Source organism: Petaurus breviceps, unplaced genomic scaffold (genome assembly GCF_028583685.1).
Source record: "Petaurus breviceps papuanus isolate PSGF00001 unplaced genomic scaffold, PetGlider_PUasm1.0 174, whole genome shotgun sequence".
NCBI classification, from domain to species: domain Eukaryota; kingdom Metazoa; phylum Chordata; class Mammalia; order Diprotodontia; family Petauridae; genus Petaurus; species Petaurus breviceps.
In genome coordinates, this window is record NW_027185761.1 from 47597110 (window position 1) to 47618455 (window position 21346).

Here is a 21346-nt window from a genome sequence, read left to right on the forward strand (position 1 = left end):
TACTTTCAACATAGGAGCTTTGTCCTTTACCAGATGTTTACAACTGGAAAGCTCATTTTTTTGTTTGTTTGTTTGTTTTTAAAGTAACTAGGGAAAGAAATACACTAAATGAAAAACAAATCTCACTTATTTTGTCTTATAAACATTTATCCAGTGCCTAGTATGTGCTAAGTGCTAGGGGCAAAAGACAGGCCCTGCCCTCAAGGAGCTTACAATCTAATACGGTCAGAAATACTAGTGGTGCTTTTACCCTGAGTAGGAGATAAAGGGAAAGTCAGATCCTCCCAAACCCTGGCCTGGGGTAAAGGGCATTCTTTAGCTCTTTCTTTAACAAGCAGGGTTGTGTATGCTGGTTGGTTCTCTGATCAGTTCTGCCCTTGGATGCCCCTGTAGGCACCTGGAGTACAACAGTCTAACAGAAGTGAACAGCGGCTCGCTCTATGGCCTCACGGCCCTGCACCAGCTTCACCTGAGCAACAACTCCATCTCTCGGATTAACCGGGATGGCTGGCGCTTCTGCCAGAAGTTACACGAACTGTGAGTACCCACTGCCGGCCGCTGTTGGGATGGGGCCTCAGGCATTTAGATAATATAGGGTCTGGTGGCTGGGGCAGGGGGCGATCTCTTCCTGGGAAATGAAGAAAGAGACCTTCCTGAGGTCCTGGGTGTTTTTATGTGAGGACCGCAGGACTCTGGGAATCCCATTAGGAAACGTGTCCTTCCCTGTGCTAAGGAAGGCTCTTGTCACCCCTGGTCCTGGCCCTTGAAGCCAGAAAGGTCATTCCCTGCTGTGCAGTCTGTGCCCCAGAGGGTTTTGGGAGCTGCTTCTCTTCCTCGTCTTGGGGGAGAATGTGACCTCATATAGGCCTTAGGGAACAGCTCTCTGGGCCTGCAGGCTCATTCCGCTTCTGTCTCCTGGGAAGGGAATTCTAGACTGTGTATTGGGGGTTTGATTTAGTTCCCAAATCCAGGGAGGATACAGCGAGGGGACCTGGTTCTTTGAGTGTAGACTTGGAATAGATGTAACCTGGAGTACTTGCTTTTCTTCCTCCACACCTGTTGCTTATTGGATGGGCTCCTCGGCTCCTAATAGCACGCTCCCATTTTGAAGTGGATAAGAGGGTCTCCCTTGAGTGGCGAATGAAAACCCTTCCTTAAAAGATGCATACTTCCCCCCCCAATTTCTGAGGCAGGCAAGCGTGTAAAATGGCAGTGACATTAATACATGTCAAGCATATCTTGTAGGACACCAGCCTGTCAAGTGAGACGGTTTCTGTAGAGCATTATCTCAGTGTGAGCCCTTCCCAAGGGGCCTCCTCCCTTGTAACACCGAAGGGGGAGCAGACAAGGACCAAACAAGTTCTGTTTGGGTGTCCAGGATGTATGTGGACATGAAGGCCCACTAGAAATCACTAGCAATCTTATAAAAGTGAACTTTAAAGCTAAAGTAAATAAAGCAATAAATAGAAAGGGGGAAAACACATTATCTTTTAAAAAAAATCACTAACAACCATCCCATCTAATGCAAATACAGAATAAAGTACCACAAACAGTACCCTTCGTTGGTGGCTTCCAGTCTGTTCATTGGTTCCTGCATTTAAAGTACTTTTCTTCCCAGAAGAATGTCAGATAAGGAATTTTGCAGCTTTCCAGCTTTAGTTACCTAAGATAGAGAATCCTCTATTCCCTAAGAGTCTTGTAACATTTTCTGGGGCATAGCTCATGGAACCATAGAATATTAACACAGAAAGAGTCCTTAAAGATCATTTAGCCTAGCTGCTTCATTTTATAGATGAGGAAACTGAGGCTTAGAGGCTTGACCAAGGTGCCCCCCCCAAACGGTGCTGAGGTGCGATCTTGGCCATTCCAAAAGACACCTGCCATGTTCTAGACCTCACCGATGGGTGGGGCCCTCAGGATGTAAAGACCCAGATGAAACAGTCTTGCCCTCATTGCAATGTTGGATCCAGAATTCTGGACCCCTTGGGATTGTTGCAATGGGGCTTCTTTGGATTAAATCAGTCATTCCACAAGCATTGCTTGGTCTGTACCAGGAACTGGGTACTCACAGGCAAACATGTTCCCTGTCCTCCTAGAATTTACATTCTGCTGGAGAAGATAACATGGAAAGAGTGGTAAGTGATAAGCATTTATTAAATGCCTGCTGATGTCGGAGGCACAGTGCTTTAAGGGTGAGGAATACAAAGCAAGGCAGAAGCAGAATCCCTTCCCCCGAGGAGCTGAGCCTCCAACAGGGGTACGGTGTGCAGGATACAGAGTGGATGGACAGTGACCTTAGAGGCAGGGGCCTTTCTGCTTGGGATTTCTGGACGGCTCTCTGCCCCCTTGTTCTCTTCTGGTAGCAGTGATAACCAGCATTCCCTGAGGACTTGGGCCTTGTCTGGGGTGAAAGAGGGAGGGGTGAGAGAGGTTCTTGGCCAGCCTTTCCTGCCCATTCTCTGGGTGCTGTATCCTTGTGATGACTATCTTTGCGCCTTCCCTTTTTGCTTCATTGCTGACAAGGTTGAATTTTCTGTTCTCACTGGGGACTGTATAGCAAAGGCTTTTTTTTCCGTACTCTAGCAATTCCCTTATGAGTAATACACACATACATACCCTCCAAGGAAGGAGGCCCACTTATTCAACTTGGTGATTGACTGAAAGGAGCCCAAGATCAGAGGTGTGATTCTAGGGGTGGGGGAGGCAGGATGGAGGGCGACATCTTCAGGCACCTATTTGTGATCAGGTCATTTGTACTTTACCATGTGCATCATTACCTAATGCAAAAATCATCAAACCTAATTTTTTCCTCCCGAGTGGTTATTCCACCTGGAAATACTTAGGTTAACTCTTTCTGTTTATTTTGTTTTTTCAGGAGTCCCAGATTGCTTTCTCTGTGTATACGTCTGTGTGTGTATATGTATGTATGTCTGTATATTGGTCAGTTGCTGCTTAGCTCCTGTAAGAGACTGTGAAAACGCCCCTAGGCTGCATGAGTTAAGATACTAGGAAGGGTGCTGCATGGTGCTTTTGAAAACTTAGAGCATTTAGAATCTTGGCTGTTACTTCTGTGGAACAGAACCCTAAGCAAGACTTCCCACCTCCTGGGGCCTCTGTTCTGTCATCTTTAGAACAAGGGGCTTGGCCTGGATGGCCTCAGAGGTGCCTCTGGGTCTAGGTCTCAAATCTTAGTGCTGGGAAGGAAGGAGAGGGTTGGGGAACCATAGATGTGTCTGCAGACCCACTTCTCCCTCCCCTGGAGAATGGTACAGTCCTAGAGCTTTCCAGTTTGTTCAGGGTCTGTTGGTTCTTCAGAGCAGCGAGGAGAGCTTAGGGCTCAGAGAGCTTCGTTTCATGACATTTTCCAGATGGTTGTGACAGAGGGGGCAGATAGCTCTCCTAAAGCTTGCCATTCTCCTCTTTTGGAAAGCATCAGGTGAGCGTGCCTTTGCCAGTGATAGAATGGAGACCCCTTTGCACAGTGTCACAGTACACTTGCAGCCGGCCTTAACGTGACTTTCTTCAAGCCGGATTCTTTCATTGTAGGTGAGGACATGATTTTGATCGTCTGCCAGGTCTGTACAACTTGATGCTACAACTTCTCTAGGAGTCAAAAGAATGTGGCTCCGGGACTCCTTCAAACACGTTAATCTTGCCTGAATCTCCCCTCCCCCAAGCAAAAACCTTCCCAGCAAAACATACACACACACTCACACACATATACTCACACATACACCCCCCCCACACACATACACTCACGCATAGTCTCACATACACATATACATACATACACTCACAATCTCACATACACATGCACTCACACACATACATACGCTTACACATATACACTCACACACATTCACACACATACATGCTCTCACACATACACACACGCACACACATACATTTACACATATTCTCACATACACAACACACATATACATACATACACTCACATACACCCACACTCTCACACACATGCTTTCACACATACATACACTCACACATATACACACACATTCACACGCACTAACACACATGCTCTCACACATATATACACTTACAATACACACATACATACACGTATACATAATCTCTCCTACAACACACACACATATACATACATACACTCACAGCCACACTCACACACACACATACACAGCTTACAAACAAAATAAGTGATCAGTGTATCAAGTAAGCAACACTCGCTGTGTAGGAAGATTCTGTGTTGGTTCTTTTAGGATGGAGGTGGGGAGACTGTGTGTGTAGCCCTGGGACGGCTGGCTTTGGAGTCGGCTGACCTGGGGTCACTTCCCAGCTGTGCTCACACAGGTGTGGTACAACTTTGGGCAGATCGCTTTCCATCCCTGGCATCTGATTTGTTATATTTTTAGCTCTCTGTGCTCTCCAATCCTGATGTCAAGACTTGCCAGCCTGGGCCAGGGCGACCTAATCTAGCAATAGCAATAATCATTATTATTTATAGTCACTAATTGTGATAACAGTAGGAGTGACGGTGACTCTGACAGTAGCAGAGGAGGGCATGTCCTGAAGGTGCTTGCTGCACAGCCTCTGTCCTTCCTCCTGAGGGTGCCTGGCACACATGCCCTTGTTGGCTCTAGAAGGACCTTAGGAATGCCCTTGCCCAGATCCCTTCTTCTGCCAGACTCACGTTGATCAGCTGAGGCCGGCTCAGTGGGCAGGTCGGGGTGGGCTCACTAGGATGCCCTGGGTACAGGCACTGATCTCACAGCTCTTCCCTCCTCAGGTGGGAGGGGCGTGAGGAGGTGGGCTAGGTGTTTGCCCCAGGGGATGGCTGGTGGTGTGAGCACTGGCCCCCTCTGCTGGTTGCTTCAGGGAGTCTCGAGTCTGACCAGCTTCCAGCGTCCTGTAAGGCCAGTCATAGGAGCTGTGTCTGTGTCTTTGGTCTCCCTATTGGCCATCTACAGTCTATCCTGTCTAGAGCTTGTTTGTACAGAGCTGTGGACTCCCCGAGAGAAAGGTAGTCTCTCTTTGTGCCCCCAGGGCTCAGCACAGTGTGTGGCACATAGTAGGTCCTTCATGCTTTTGGACTTGACCCCACTGTGAAAAGCAGCTTGGGACCCGTGACTGATGACACCAGATGTGGTTTTTGCGTTCCTTTGTGCAGGCAGCCCTCCTGATCTTATTGGTCCGTCTCAAGGGAGACTTGTGAAGGAGGGTGCAGGCTGATGGGCAGGGATCCCCCACCCCACACATAGAGCAGGTTTGTCAGGAATGGATCGGTAAAGCTTCTACCTCGGATTTCACAGCTGGTTGGCCACCGCTGCTGAACAGAGCAAAAGTGGGCAGCTGTGCATGTGTTTTGGATACTTGGTGGATGGTCCCTCTGGTCTCCTGAGTCTCTTGCATTTACTTGACTGAGCCCAAGAGGAGAATCCCACGTGGTCTGTGCTTTCCGTGAACACAGAGCTTTGGTGAAATGCCAGCTGAGTCTAGGAAGACATGCGTGGCCTTGTTGTGGGTGTGAAGGGAATATTGAAGGCCCCATTCCTTCTGAGGGCCTGTGTGGAGATCTGTGTGAGGGAGGGAGAAGAGGAGTGGACTGGTCTGATTGGCTTTTGTTATCTTTCCTCCCCATGCCCCCACACCCCTCCACCCTCCGCCATCTTGTTTTCTCAGGATTCTGTCCTTCAACAACCTCACCCGGCTTGATGAGGAGATCCTGGCTGATCTGAGCAGCTTACAGATCTTACGTCTTAACCACAATTCTATCAGCCACATTGCAGAAGGCGCCTTCAAGGGACTCAAAAACCTGCGGGTCTTGTAAGTGTTGTGGTTTTTGGTTTTTTGCTTTTTGGAGGGCAGTTGAGGTTAAGTGACTTGCCCAAGGTCACACAGCTAGTAAGTGTTAAGTGTCTGAGACTGGATTTGAACTCAGGTCCTTCTGACTCCAGGGCTGGTGCTCTATTCACTGCACCACCTAGCTGCCCCATAAGTGTTTTTTAATATCTGGGTTGTCTCTAAGTGTCAGTGGAGTGCTCTCGGCTCAAGAGGCTAGTGCCCTCTTGGATGCTGAAAGATAAGGGGGAACGAATGGAAGGAAACTCTTCGTTTTGTGCGGGCCCCCACTTCTCAGACTTCTCCCTAGCCTCCTTCAAAGCTTGCTCAAGGGTTCTCATGTGAGGCCTTTCTTGATTTTCCCAGCTTTAGTGTGTCCTGTGCTACCCCCAGCCACAGGGATTTACTCTCCCTTTGTGCTATCCATTTATTTTCTTTCCTGATAGAATGGAAACTACTTGAGGGCAGAGACAAATTTCCTCTCTTCCTGCCCCACCCTTAAAAAAAACTCTCCTCAGTGTCTGGCCTGTAGTAGATTGGATCAAAACCCAGGTCAGGGATTGTTAACTTTTTTTCTTCACTCCCTAGTCCTAGCACAGTCTCTAAGACATGGTAGGCACTTCCTGAATGTGGCTTGATTGATAGGCCAGGTGTGATCAAAACCCAGGCCTGGGGTGTACTTTGTCAAAGTCCTTTGCTCTATGGGCACCTTTGAAAAGTAACCTGTCGAGAGCCAGAAATGTTTAGCATTTCCCAGGGGTTGTTGGCTGTGCTGATGACTCTTGAAAGCTGACTGTAATTCCCAGAGTCCCCTTGGCCTGGTAGAGTGGTTCTGTCTTCCAGATTCTGGTCAGGGGCCCCTTTCATCATGTGGCCCAGAGTGAAGGGGGGCTTAGGGCCTGGCTCTCACAGTCTTCTCGCTTCTGGGTCTCCCTGTTGTAATTTGGTTTCTAAGACCCAGAGAATTTCCATTCAGTCCAAAGTATACTGGGGCCATTTTGTGTGTTCTCCTCCTGACCTTTCCAGAGGACCACTGTGCTCTGAACTGGTGAGAAACCACCATTATCTAAAGTAGATGGCTGCTTGTGTGGGGAACTGACTTGGGGGGGGGGGCGGTGCTCTCCAGTTCGAGGGGCCTTCCTCATTAATAGCAGACAGACAAAAGGAGAGCGGGGTGGCGTCTCCTTCCTGGGTTCCCGGGCTTGGGGAGGCTGGTGTGCTCCTTCCCATTGTGTTTGGCTTGGAGGAAGTCACTGTAAGGCTTTTCTGGGGCCTTTCCCAAAGCTTTTCAATTGCTGGCATTCAGAGGGCTAGGTTCCTTCCAGGCAGCTGCCAGGGTGAGCATTTGGAGAGTTCCAAAGAAATTGGGCGGTGGAGTTCGCAGCCCCCTTGCGTGGGCCTTGGCGCCCCCAAAGAGTTCCAGTAAAGAGAGCAGAGGAAGCAAGGTGGGGGCGGGGGGGAGGGCGGCGAGCCCCTTCCAGTTCAGGCCTATTGGTCGGGCACCTAGTGAAGAAACGACTAGAGGCTGCTTTAATTACCGCCTATTGTAGGGGGAGCCTTTGGTGAGGGTGAAACTGCTGAAATGCTGAACCTTTACACAGAGGTCAGGCTGGGGACCCCCTGCAACACAGGGAGGTGATTAGCAAGGCAGCTGCATTCAGGCTCAGCAGGCCAGAAAAAATAGGAAATTGGCAGCCAGGCTGGGGGTGCCGGAGGAGAGAGCACAAAGGCAGGGCTGCTCAGGAGAGCCAGCTTGTCAGGAGGAGAGAATAGGGTGCCATGGACTGAAAGGAGCTCTCCCTTCTCAGCAGCGAGATGTCTTGGCTCCTTTTAGCAGGACAAAGATCACCCCAAAGCTTCCCTTCTTGGGGCTCCAGAGAGCCACAGTTGAGATGACTTGGCCCACGTGGAGGGACTTGGCTTCAGTCCCTTGTGCTCGGGACCAAGTGACTGGAGACTCCCTTGGCATGAAAGAAGATGGAGAAGAGGGGGGCCGTGGGAAAGGGGCTTCTCTTGGTCGAGATCAGGAGAAAGGAACAAGGGTTCAGAGAAGAATAGGATTGACTCATGGGACATAGATTGAGCTGGGAAAAGGAGCCTGAGTAGTCAATTTAGCCTGGACTTGCAGATGGGGGGCACACCAGAAGCAGACCTGGGACTCGAACTCCCAGGTGTCCTCACAGGGCTCTGCACCCCATGTTTCCTGGCACGATCAGCAGAGCTCGTTGAATGCAAATAAAGTGTTTTCTGATTTGTTCTCCTGCTTCTTTTTTTTTTTAATTTTTGGAAGCTGTCTTTGATGCAGTCAATAGGATTCTAATTTGGAAAGGGGACAAAGTCGGTTAGTTTGCAAAAGTGTTTCCTGAACAAGTTAAGCTAGACTCCAGGCCAGACAGAGCCTTTCTGGTATTTATTCCAGGGCACAGGTGGCCACTACACTTTTATAAAGTGTCCCTAAACTCCTAGTGCGACTTTATGCTTATGCATGAAGACCCTCGGGATGCCCTGTATTATATTTTGTGTCTTCCTACAAACCTGGAGAGCTGGAAGGGGCCTGAGGGGCTATCTAGGCCTCGCTCCTCTCTGGTCACATGCCTGGGTGTGTTTCAGTTTGCAGAGGGGAAGTGCTCCTTCAGCCCCTTCCCAATCCCTTTTCTGTCCTTTGGGAATGATAGATTCAGGCCTGAGAAGTTGATTGTGAGCCTCCTTTTGTCTTCTCCCCAGGGATCTGAACCATAACGAGATTTCAGGCACAATAGAAGACACCAGTGGTGCATTTACGGGACTAGACAGCCTGAACAAGCTGTGAGTATCTCAGCGTTTGAAGTCCTGTTGACCCCCTCATCTGTGGAGAAGTTCCCTCTGCTCCCCTGGAATCTGCCTTTGTTCCGGGCTCAGCCAGAGAATGGCAGGCCTCGACATAGATCTTCTTTTGTGGGGGAGAATGGAGAAGCCTGCATCTGCTGGCTTCCCCAGCAGCCTTCAATGGGAGCCCGTGTGTTTATTACACCAGGACCAAGCGGCCGTGTAAGGATAGGACCATTATTATTCTCTTACACCTGAATTCATCAAGAGGGTCTCAAGTCCTTTAGACCATAAATGGCTGTTTTTAGTCCTGAGAAAATCATCCAGATTTCTGCAGAGGATTTTTTTGGCTCCAGCCTCAGTTTTTAGGAACTTTTGCACATATGTGTGTGGGAGCTGGGGGTGGGGTAGGGGCAGTAAATCTTGGTTCATTGTCTAGAGGCTAATTGGGGGCTGGGTAGAGAAGCTTGCTTCCCCTGACTGTATACCGTTTATTAGTGATGATGATTATTATATGTATGCATTATTATCTGCCCTGACAACAGAGCTTGACCAAGGGAAATAAGGAGTGGGAGATGACTTGTATTTGCACCTTATCACCAGTTCTGGCACAGACGTTTGGAAGGCTAAATCACAAAGCATTGTGCCACTTTGTGTGGTGCAGCCACGTGAATTTAGTCATGATGCTCTTTCAACAAGTTAGAAGTCATGAAGGAGAGAGCCAAAGAGGCAACTTTAGTTTTGCTGTATAAAGAAAGGTTTCCTAAGAATCGGTTACTCAAACTGGCCATGGGGAGCCTTTGGTGGTGGTATACTCTTCTCCCCTTGTTGAGTCACTTTTAGTCATGTCTGACTTATGACCCCTTTTGGGTTTTCTTGGCAGAGATACTGGAGTGGCTTGCTATTTACTTCTCCAACTCATTTCACAGATGAAGAAACTGAGGCAAACAGGGTTAAATGACTTGCCCAGGATCACACAGCGTCTGAGGCTGGATTTGACCTCTATCCACTGTGTCACCTGACTGGCCCAGGGGTCTTCAATCCTTCTAAGGCTGGGTGACTTTGTTGGCCTGGTGGCCTCAGGCTTCTGTGGTTCTTTGAATTAATTTTCCCTTTGTTAAGCAGACCAGTGTCATTCATTTGTTGAATTTAAATGAACTCCTTGTTTCCTGAGGGTTAATTGCCCCACATTTGAATTGCTTTCAGTGGCAGCTCACCTAGATCCCTGCAGCATGAGATCATTTGGACTGTTTGTTCATAACACAAATATGTAATGCGCTAAGGTTTGTTTTCCTTCCAAGGATCTTGGGAGGAAGGCCGAGGTTGTGCAAGATTTATCCCCATTTTGCAGATGAAGAAAGTGCTTGGAAGTGAAGCGGTTTGCCCATGATCGCACCGCTAGTACTACTGCGGACCCAGGTGTTCTGGCACCAAAGCCAGCATGCTTTCTACTCTGCCCTTCAATATCCATTAATGCAGATAACTACATTTCCATTCTTCTCTTCATTTCTTCTCTATAGACCTGCTAGGTCCCCTTCATTTTTCTTTTAATGGTCTCGACTGGTTTTGTGTCTGCACCTGTTGAGATACCTTCTAGTCTTGACCAGGAGCACATGAAAAACATTCTGGAAAAGTTAGGAACATCATGGAGGCCTGTCTTTCAGGTAGAATCAGTTTGAGCTCTGGGTAGAAAGTACTCTGAACAGATGCTGTTCAGCCCGGCCCTGTACTGTTTGTCCCCACAAGCTCATCTCTGAAGGTTAAAGAAGGTAGGTGCTTGAGGCCCAAGCTTGTCTATCCAGGACCACCCCAGGTCTTCAGGGTGCCAGTTTCCCAAAGGTCTATCCTGGGAATGCAGTAAAGGGGAGTGTCTGAACAGATACATTCCTGCCTAGGAACCTAGAACTGAAGGCTCTTTGGTATTTGTGATATACTGTGGATCAGGTTCTCCTTAGTAAAATGGAGTCTTCCTTGGTAGTTGGAGGACATTACATCTTTTTATTTCTAGAGTTTTCTGCTCTGTCTTTGGCGCTGGGTTCAGTGAAGTGTGTCTGCTTAAGACCTCAGGGGTCCAAGCACACTCCATCTACCCTTCACTGATGTAGTCTTAGAGATGCTAGGAGTGTGTTGGGTACCTGTATGGCCAACTCTCTTTGCATACAAAGGATACACAAGATCACTTGATGAGTGATCTTTCATCATGGAGTTTTCATGGGTCAGCCCTGAGGATCATGAAAATGGTTCTCTTGTCGCCACCATTGGGATAGTCAACCTAGAACTGGTGGCATTGTGAAGAGAGTGCTGGACTTTGTTTTGTTAGGAAGACCTACCTGGATCTAAAGCCAGCCACAGATACTGACTTAGCCCCGTCATCATTTCCAAGTGACAGCTGCTCCGAGGTATCATTTCTGAATTTGTAGAAATGGGGGCCATACCTGTGGGTTTGACTGAGGTGATACATGGTGCCTCTGGGTAGTACCGTAGTGCACAGAACACCGGGCCAGGAGTCAAGGAGGCTCATTTTCTTGAGTTCAAATCCAGCCTCAGATACTTACTAGCTGTGTGACCCTGTGTGGTTTTTTTTAACCCTGTTTGCCTCAGTTTCCTCATTTGTCAAATGGCTGGAGAAGGAAATGTCAAACCACTCTGGTATCTCTGCCAAGAAAACCCCAAATGGGATCACAGAGAGTCTGACGTGACAGAAAAAATGACTGTCTCCTGACTGATGTTTAAGACAGTGCTCGGAATGCCTTAAATTGTCATCATAGGTGTGATCTATGTAATAAGAACAACGCAGTGCACACTTTTAAGGTTTGCAGAGCACTTTGCAAATATTATCTCTGTCTCCCTATCTCCTCTCATTATATTCCTCTCTCACCATTTAATTTCACCTTTTAAGTATCATCCCTTCCTATTCAATTGGTCCTGTACCCTCTATCTGTATGTATACCTGTACATATATGTACACACATTCACATATGTATTCATATGCACATATACCCTCCTATATAGACGTGTGTGTGTGTATATACACACACATATTTCTTTCTATCTTTTTTTTTTGGAGGGCAATTGATGTTAAGTGACTTGTCCAAGGTCATACGGTAAGTGTGTAAAGTGTCTGAGGCTGGATCTGAACCCAGGTCCTCCTGACTCCAGGGCTGGTGCTCTATTCACTGCACCATCTAGCCTTCCTATATACACATTTCTTATGAGAAAAGTTTCATAAGTTACAATTATCGTTTTGCCATGTAGGAATGTAAATAGTTCAACTTTGATAAGTTCCTTATGATTTTTTTTCCCTCCTTACCTTCTCCTCCTTCTCTTGCTTCTTATATCTGAATGTCAAATTTTCTATTCAATTCAATTTTTTCATTAAGAATGCTTGGAAGTCCTTTATTCCACTGAATGACCATATTTTTCCCTGAAACATGATACTCAGTTTTGCTGGGTAGGTGATTCTTGATTTTAATTCCAGCTCCTTTGACCTCCAGAACATCATATTCCAAGCCCTTCGATCCCTCAGTGCAGAAGCTGCCAGATCCTGTGTTATCCTGATTGTGTTTCCACAATATTCAAATTGTTTCTTCCTGGCTGCTTTTAATATTTTCTCCGTGATCTGGGAATTCAGGAACCTGGCCATAATAATTCCTAGGATTTTTCTTTTTGGGATCTTTTTCAGGAGGTGATCAGTGGATTCTTTCAACCTCTATTTTGCCCTCTGGTTCTAAAACATCAGGGCAATTTTCCTTGAGAATTTCTTGGAGGATTATTTCTAGGTTCTTTGTTTGATCACGGCTTTCAGGTAGTCCAATAATTTTTAAATGATCTCTCCTGGATCTATTTTCCAGGCTAGTGGTTTTCCCATTGAGATATTTCACATTGCCGCCTATTTTTTTAATTTGTTTGGATCTGTTTAATAGTATCTTGATTTCTCATAAAGTCACTAGCTTCCATTTGCTCCAATCTAATTTTGAGGGAATGATTCTCTTCAGTGAACTTTTGATATTAATTTTCCATCTGGCAGATTCGGCTTTTTAAGGCATTCTTCTCCTCATTGCCTTTTTGAGCCTCTTTTGCCATTTGAGTTAGTCTATTTTTTAAGGTGTTATTTTCTTCAGTCAGGTTGCTGACTCTCATTTTATAATTTTCTTGCATAATTCTCATTTCTCTTCCCAGTTTTTCCTCCACTTCTCTTATTTGGTTTTCAAAATCTTTCTTAAGGTTCTCTCTGGCCTATAACCAGCTCGTATTTTTCTTGGAAGCTTTTGGTGCAGGAATTCTGACTTCACTGTCTTCCTCCTGTTCCATGCTTTGATCCTTTTTGTCCCCAAAATAGGAGTGTAAAGTTGGATTGCTCTTCTTGCTTTGCTTCCGTTGCTTGCTCATGTTGCCACTCAATTACTTGACTTTTGGGTTTTTTGCCACAGTAGGACTCTGCTACCAGACGGGAGCTTCGTCCCAATTGCTGGGGTTTTCTCAGCTGCTGAAGGTATTAGTTGGGTGCCCTCTGAGGCCTCCACACGCTCTGGGAAGCTGGTCACACACCCCAGGACCTCCACCCTAGGCCGCAATCCAGATCCAAGCAGGTTAAAGCAAGAGCGATTACCCCCCCAGACTGGTTGTTTGGTTCCCCTACAGTCTTCAGGCAAGATGAAGCTGCCACGTGGTGGTGGCTGCACGTCCATCGTGCCTCAGCGGCTTCTCCCTCTAGGGGGTAAAGGCTGGACCACACTCCCAAACTACGGATCTCAAAGTCCACACTACACTGACCTCTCACTTTGTCCTTAGCATCTTTGTGTTGATAATTCTGGAAACCGCCACAGCTGCTGGTGATCTGAAGTCCCTCCAGCTGGCGGCTGGTCATGCCACCCTGAGGCTAAAACCTCGGGCTTGCGAGTGGCTGGAGTCAGCTCCCAGAGCGCTGTGCTGGCCGCTTCATGCCGGGCTGTCCTCAGCAGGAGGTTACCTTCTCTGTGTCATTTTGTGGGTTCTGTAGCTCCAAAGTTTGTTCATAGTCACCTTTTACATGAATTGGAGGAGGTGGAAGCTGGAGCCCCGCGGAAGTCTTGTTTCTACTCCACCATCTTGACTCTGCTCTCTGCAAATATTATCTTATCCGATCCTGACAACAGCCCTGGAATGGGGATACTCCCCATTTGACAGATGAATGCACTGAGGTGGATGTCCCTGGGGCCACACAGTCAGTGTCTGAGGCTGGCTCAGACCTTCCTGGATCCAGGTCCAGGGCTCTGTCCTTCCGTCACCTGGCTTGTATTGACATCCTCATTGCTCCTGTATTTCTATAGCCCCACGTTCTTTTAAATTCATTTTATACTCCTGCTGCCTCCCTACTATATCCCCTCACATCCCCAGCTTCCTCCCCCGTGAAAACCACCATCACCAAACAATATCCCAGATGGCCCTGGTGTCAGTCATGGTGCTGAATGCAGAAAGGCTTGGGAGCACTTTAGGAGAGAAAATGGGGCCACTTCTGTGGAGAACTTTCAGATGAATGAAGCAAGAGCACTGGGCACAGGATGACAGTCGGGACTTTTGAGAACCTTGAGCATCAGGTGAGGCTAAAAGGGGAGGGCAGAGTGCACTTCATCCAAGTCTTGGGGTTCTTCCCAGTTTACAACAGGCTCTGCCACATTTCAAATATTCCCAGAAAGAAAACAGCACAGAATGTCTGAGTAAAGACATCAAAGGGGAAAAAAATCTCACCCCCATCTTTGTAGCTGTTTAACACAGTCATTTTAGAGAATTCTTTTAACTGGACCATCCTCGCAAGAGGAAGGACCTCATGCAATGGGAGGGCTTTGATTCCTCCTGACTGTGGTGCCCACAGGCCCTGCCAGGTCTGGCCAGTATAGTAACGTTTGTGTGTCCCACTGACAGACTATTTGAACACCTGTTCAGGGGCTATATCATGCCACAGAAACACAGTATGTGAGGAGGAAAAGGAGAATGGTCTGGACACCAAAATAACTGCTCACAGGCTCTCCTTACAGTGAAGAGCAATCAGTCATGTCCACTGATGGCCAATGACAAGTGCTTGCCCTGGGTTCCATCTTACACTGTCACGTGCCACCATGGGGAGGAATATTGAATTACAAGTTGTGGGTATGAGGAGTATGGGGAGAGAAGGAAGAGGGTAGAAAAAAAAAAAACCACTGTCAGGCTGGAATTGAATAAATTCTGATGTTTTTCAACTTCATCTCAATAGAAGTGTCTGAATTTAGAGGCTTTCCCTTCAGAGGAAAGGATGAAATTATGTCCCCTGGTCAGTGCCCCCTGGGAAGTCACTGCCCAAGGGAAGAGAACAGGTCATTCTGCTCTGGTGTACGCTTGGTGGCAGACTAGCTTCCCAGAAGGGAGCCTGAGGGCCCGCCATTTTATCGACCTGATAATTGACAAAGGTTGGTTTCGCTAAAGCTAAGGCTTTGGGGACCTGGTGATTGGGATTTTGAGTTTGCATTTTGGGTAGTATTGCGAGTAGTGATAGCTGGGAATCCAAGCTGCTTTTAGTACATACACTCTAAGTGACATTACAGCAGGCCACAAGTCCTGATGACTTCCTCAGATATCCACTTCCTTAGTTGTGAAGTCAAGCTAACACTCCTCCCCGAGATGTCTTGGGGTAATTTGGGAATCCTTGGGAGACTCTCAGATCCAGCCAAAGCCTTGGTTTTCCATCACCAATGGAAGAGAGAAGAGTGTAGACAACCAAGATCCACATAATCTAGATAAACCACAACATGGCCTAGGGGCTCATTTCTTTCACTGGAGTTGTAAGCACCCTGGAGAACCCACTTCTCCTTATTTATATTCTGCCCATTTTTTTTTTCTCCCCTGTATACTTTCTGGTGGAAAGGTTAATGCATAGCACCACATAGTTGGGGAGAAAGCAGGACTCTGATTGATCTGCCAACTGGATAATTTAGAGGGGGAGATGGGGCCCTGAACCTGTAATTACATCAGCCTAGAGAACTCCTGGTGAGTAAACCCCCTACCAATGGAAGGGCTGCCTGGGGTTTCAGGGACTTGCTTAGGTTTACTCAACTTTTATGTGTCTGACACAGGCCTTGAACAGAATAACTATTCCTTGAGTAATTGGGAATGAGATTGTTGTCCCCACTAGAAAGAAAAGCTTTTACTCCATATGAAATAGGCCACTGGAAGGAACATTTAAGTGAATGAAGTAAAACCCAGCTTAATCCTGGTGTGAGATTAGGTGACCTGTATTTACTGTCTTGTGGGAGCTCATTTTTAAGCATTTAGGGGGAGGATAAGTGAGGACAGTTGTGGTGTAGGGAAACAGCCCCAATCCTAAATCAGAAGTCAGCTGGGTTCAAATTCTGGTTCCTCCATGTCATATGATAGTAAGCAAACCATTTCATCTCTGAGCCTCAGTCTTTCCATCTGTAAAATGGTCCAAATGCTTGGACTTCAGATGTCACGGGAGGTATTTTTCTAAAGCTGTAAGACACTGTATACATATATGTGTACTACTGCTATTTTTCTACAAAATTGTTGGGAAACAAAGCAGGTTTTCTCCTCTTCCTTGGCCTCCTGCAAGAAGATTCCTCAACCTTGCCTGAAAGTTAAGACTTGGATGGTGTTTTTTAGGCACCTTCTCAGTGGAGAATCCAAGAACAGTCCTCTTTATAATAATTTCTCCTCTCCTCCTTCCTCCCACCCCTATTTCTCAAGAAAGCCAGATGAGTTAGGAGTACCCATGGGGCTATGTTGGTTCTGTATGCTTTTGTAGCCCCGTACCTTGAGCTAGCTTAGTCCTGTTGAGTTTGGGGGAGGAACTGTATCATTCTGAGAGTTATACAGGGCTCATAGCTTGAAACTCTACAAAGACTCTTGGGGCACCCCAAATATGCTGTGGCTGGTGGGTCCTTCTGTTCCTCCATTTGTGATTAGACTGAATTTCACAAAAAGGCAGACCTTCAGAGTTGGAAGGGGCCTTTTGGGGTCTTCCTAGTCAGAGTCCTTCCTGAAAAAGGAAACCTTCAGCATATGTACAAGTTTGCCCTTCAGTAACCCCTCTCTCCACTGCCTCTTGGTGACTTCACATGACTCCTGCTTCTGCCCTAAGAGGGAACTCTGAGGGACCTCTGCAGCTCTGTAGCCAAAGTAGCCATGCCCCCACCTGCCTCGAGCCAGATCCCTTTACCTTCTCCAGGCTGCTGCTTGTTCCTGCTCTTCCCTTGAGTGAGCACCAAGGCTTTCTTCTCTCCCTGAGGATATCCATTACCAGCCATATTTGTGTAACCAGCTAGAAGGCTGTGGTTTCCTCTCCCCACTGTCAGAGAAGGGGCTAGAGCTGAGCTGGAATGGTCACGTGGAGTTTCTATCTCCTCTGTCCTCGGCGCTGTCCACGAGGGGTCCTTGGAGATGACCATTCACAGGGCAGGATGAGGCTGTGATTTTTATCAGGTCATGGCTAGTAAACTCTAAGAAAGAGAAAAGACTTGCATTTCACGATGGGGGTGGGGGAGTTCTGTGTGGCTCAGTGCAAGTTGTGCTCCTGTTCCAGGATCAGATCTCGCCTCTCTAAATAGGGTTTGTCTTTTTCTCATTTCCCGTTCCACCCACACACCCCCAGTTTGGTTATTTTTTGGAGAGTAGTTTTCCTTTTGTTAATCTGGGTACTGTCTGTTTGAAAACTGCAGGACTTTGTTTGGAAACAAGATCAAATCCGTGGCCAAGAGAGCGTTCTCAGGACTAGAGGGCCTGGAGCACCTGTGAGTACCCGCTGTGCCTTGCTGGGTGGAGGGGCCTGCCAAGCAGGGCCGCCCGAGAAGTCTGCTAGCAATTTAATAGTGTCTTTGTAAACTGAGAAGCCAGGCTGTTGGGAGAGGCCAGCTGCTTCCTTCTCGTTACGCGTCAGCTTCAACTTTGCCCTTTATTTGGTGGGTGCCAGGAAGGGAGCTTGAGAACATATGGCAAATTAGGGTGTTCTCAATTAATGGGATTGGTATAAGAATACATAATCTTCTCTCCTACCCACCTCCCTTCCTAGCCTCAGGATCACATGGGACTCCTCCCAGGCCCAAACTTCATTACTAGCTCTCTCTAATGTCCAGTACTGGAATGGACAGCTTTATAGGAAAAAGAAACCTAAATGTTCTCTTGGGCCAGTTGTCTTTGACAGCCCCCAGGAAATTGGAGCAGAGCAGAGATGTTAATTCTTGTCCCTACTTAAGATGCTTATAGGAGTGGCTTTCTGACCACCTATTTGCTTTTTGTAAACCAAGTCTAGTTTAGGAGTTGTTCTGAGAACTCTTAGTTAATGATTCATTGGGGCCTTTCTTTCCCAATAGAATGTAAGCCCCTTGAAGGCAGGGGCTGGTTTTCATTTTTGTCTCTGCACATTCAGGGTTTGGTACCACACATAACTTTGGAAATGTTGAGTGAGCTAGTTCCAGAAATGAACCGTGGGTGACTCCTGTGAGAGTTTTAGTAAGCACCTCCATTGGGTCGTGCCTCCCTTACCCCCATTTAAGATGATGTTGGTCTGTGCAAAGAAAATTCTGGAAACAGCTGATCTTTCTTTGGGCCAGTACAGCATCTGCTTTTTTCTTGTCCTTTCCAGGAACCTTGGAGAAAATGCAATAAGGTCCATCCAGTTTGATGCTTTTGCTAAGATGAAGAATCTTAAAGAGCTGTAAGTGGAATGGTGTGTGTGTGTTGGGGGGGTGTGGGGGGTACCTTTGTGGACTTTGGGCAGAAGGGCAAAGACAGATACAAAGGGACAGATAGTAATCAGAAAAGTTAAAATAACTATTTCAGTGTCATTGATTTCCTCTGAATTCCTGTGCATTTGATTTTTATGCCTGTAAAAACATCCCAAGAAGGGGTCCCTAGGTTTTACCAGCCAGCCAAAGGGATCCATCTCTCTCACACATTAATAAACTGTTTTTAGACGTCTATGTTTATGCCAGTCAAGTAGTTGATTTAAATTCCCATTTGGAATCATCCAGTAAATGAAATCGGTCTCGTATTTATCTTTCCTCATGGATTGGATAAGCTTGCTGCCATACCCACTGAAGACCCCAAGAGCCTGATTTTGTTGTTCTCTTTCTTTCCAAGGATGAGTCACTGAAGCAGGGCCCAAGTTGGGGCTGTCGCACCATCTGTGGGCAGAGCCAGCTTCTTTTGCACTTGCCCTTATCTCTTACTTCTCTTTAGGACTTCTTTTTGGACACTTTGAAAGATCCTTGATTTCACCAGTGTATCATCAGTGGGAGTCACAGATGTTTAGAACAGACTCAGCCAGTGGCCAGTCTTTGAGTGAATTAACCTTGTATCTAGGATCCTTCAAATTTCATGATCAGTGACAGCAAAACCAGTTTTACTTAGTGATGAATGGAGTAAACCTGGTCCTTGCTGATATAGTCTGAGTAGAGAATTAATTAGCCTTTTGCTTAATAGATCTTTTAAATGCATAGAGCCATGGATTCCTTCACCTGTGATTGGAACTTGGAGGCTATGCTGGTGAGGGAAAATTGATCCCCTAGCTAGTGAGCCTGATTCCTAAGAGTCTGTCTTCTTTCCTTCCTTCCATGAGCAGAGGGAGCAACATTGGGATTTGGAGTGAGAGGACTCAAGGACTGTTGAAGCCCCTGGGGCCTCAGTTCTCATATTTGTAAAATGGGATGGCACCTGAGCCCCTTCTCCTCTAGTTCTGTGATCCTGTTTTTGTGGTTTGAAGGTGCCTTTTCTCTTTCATACTCTTCCCAATTTGGTCTCTCCAGCAGTGGGGGCCGACAGTCATGTTTTGACCTGATTCTGGACCCTAGTCCTAGGGCTCTTGTCTGAGATTCCAATCAGAGCCTGCATTTCCCCAGCTTAGTGCTGACTGGCCTGAAACCACCCTTCTGGTGGGGATTTAGCTACAGATTCTCCTTGCTCATTCCCCCTCCCCTCCCCGCTTCTTAGTTGCAGGCAGGTTGTATTGCCCGCTTAGTCATCCTCTGGGTAAATTTCCACAAGCGATGATTGGAAACACACTTCAAGTTGGAATCAGGAAAATGTATGATTCTAGCCAATGCAGTATTGGAATAGCTGGAGGGTAGACATTTCAAGGCAGTGCTTCTTAGCTGGGAGAGTGGTTGGCTGGGCTGCCTTTGCATTTTAAATGATAGGATGGAAAGAATCAGGTCTAGCTTTGGGAAGCCAGCCTTGTTAGGACATGACTGCCTCTTCGACACAGCTTCCTATTTCTTCCCACTGGTTTTTCTATCTCCACCAACTTACCTTTAATCTGTAGGTATGGGATGTTTTTATCTTGGTGACTGGTGCCTTCCTTTTTGGGCAGACTTGCCCTTGTTGTATCAGAGCACCTCGTCTGAGGGTCCTTATTCCCCAGCATGAGTAGCCTCTTCCCAGATCATCATTTCTTCCAGAGGCAGTGAAAGGGAAGGATCAGCACGGGGGAGTAGAGTAGTCATCTACCAATGAACCAAGCCAACTAAAATCAGCACCCTGGTACAGGCGGCAAGGGCTTCGTTTTGCCTCTTTTCATACTCATTCTGGTTGGTGTTAATATTTATTTTCCCAGACTGAGAAGCCTATTCCTGTAAGTCATAGGATTAAAAATAGTTCTCTCCCCAGATGAGTAGCTGAAGACTCTTCAGGATGGTAGTATGATTTATTTTTGCTATGCCTGGGATCTCCTTCTTGAGCACTTGGGAAAGGCAGTTAAACTATACCCTTATAGTGTGGAGGACATGAGATGTGGGATTGGATAACTGCCAGCTCTGCTGTTTGGATCCATGAAGATGCTTCTTAGGGAGCTTAGTTCCATCCTTGGTTGTACAGTCTGGCCGAGGAGAGCCAGGTAGATGACCCTTCAGAACAGCCAAAGACCTTTTTAAAAGTTCTGATCCATTGGACTCAATACTAGCCAATCATAATACAATCGAGGACAGTCCTAGAAGACTTTTGGTTGGCCTTTGTAATATCATCTCGGGTCTGAAAAAGAAATCCTTGACTGATTTTTAAGGCCTGCATCAGAGGTGTCAAACTTGACACCTGCAAGACTCTTCTGTACCCCTAGAACCAGATTAACATGTAACTGGGAAATGTTTAACAAAATAGATAAAAACACAGTACAACATAGATAATGTTTGTTAATTGGTGGTTTTTTAAGCCAACACCACTGGCCTACAGAAAAACCTGAAGATTGTTATTATTTTTTCCCAATTACATGTTAAAACAATTTTTAGCATTTGTCACATTATAAGTAAGCTTTGAACTTAGTCACCAAATGAACCAACTTTATTTTTTTTAAACAAGTAAAAGGTATTTAAATTGATGGCAAGGGAGTAGAGTGGGAGAGCTTAACTAGATGGAAATAACTTATTCTTTTTTAAGTCTCTAGTCTGGGGATGTGCTTGGGTTCCTTGCTACCCAGTTTGACAGTAGGTCTCCCACCGTGGCTTACTGATGTTTTTCTTAAAAGGGGGCTGGAGTGAGAAGACAAAACATCATTACTTACTGCAAGGTTAGCTATGGATCTCGGTTATTCGTGACTTCTTTTCTCCTGAACCATGGGAAGCTGAACTGGGGCTGTAGTCAGAAAGTGTGTTTGTACTTTCAAAACCCACCCTGGCCCTTCTCTGGTGTCCTAGCTTCTCCACTGCCCACGAGCCAGGATGGAGGACTTTTGAGGGCCTGCAACTAGCCGATTCACCCAGGCCCT

General features: G+C 46.7%; 1 protein-coding gene across 1 annotated transcript in view; it reads left to right on the plus strand.

Moving 5' to 3' along the window:
• Window positions 1-21346, plus strand: part of LRIG1 (leucine rich repeats and immunoglobulin like domains 1) — a 132467-nt gene that overhangs the window by 97696 nt on the left and 13425 nt on the right. Inside the window, exons 7-11 of the mRNA XM_069084163.1 lie at window positions 394-537; window positions 5662-5805; window positions 8545-8625; window positions 17313-17384; window positions 18236-18307. Coding sequence (XP_068940264.1) covers window positions 394-537; window positions 5662-5805; window positions 8545-8625; window positions 17313-17384; window positions 18236-18307 — 513 coding nt within the window. The remainder of the gene's footprint in view (window positions 1-393; window positions 538-5661; window positions 5806-8544; window positions 8626-17312; window positions 17385-18235; window positions 18308-21346) is intronic.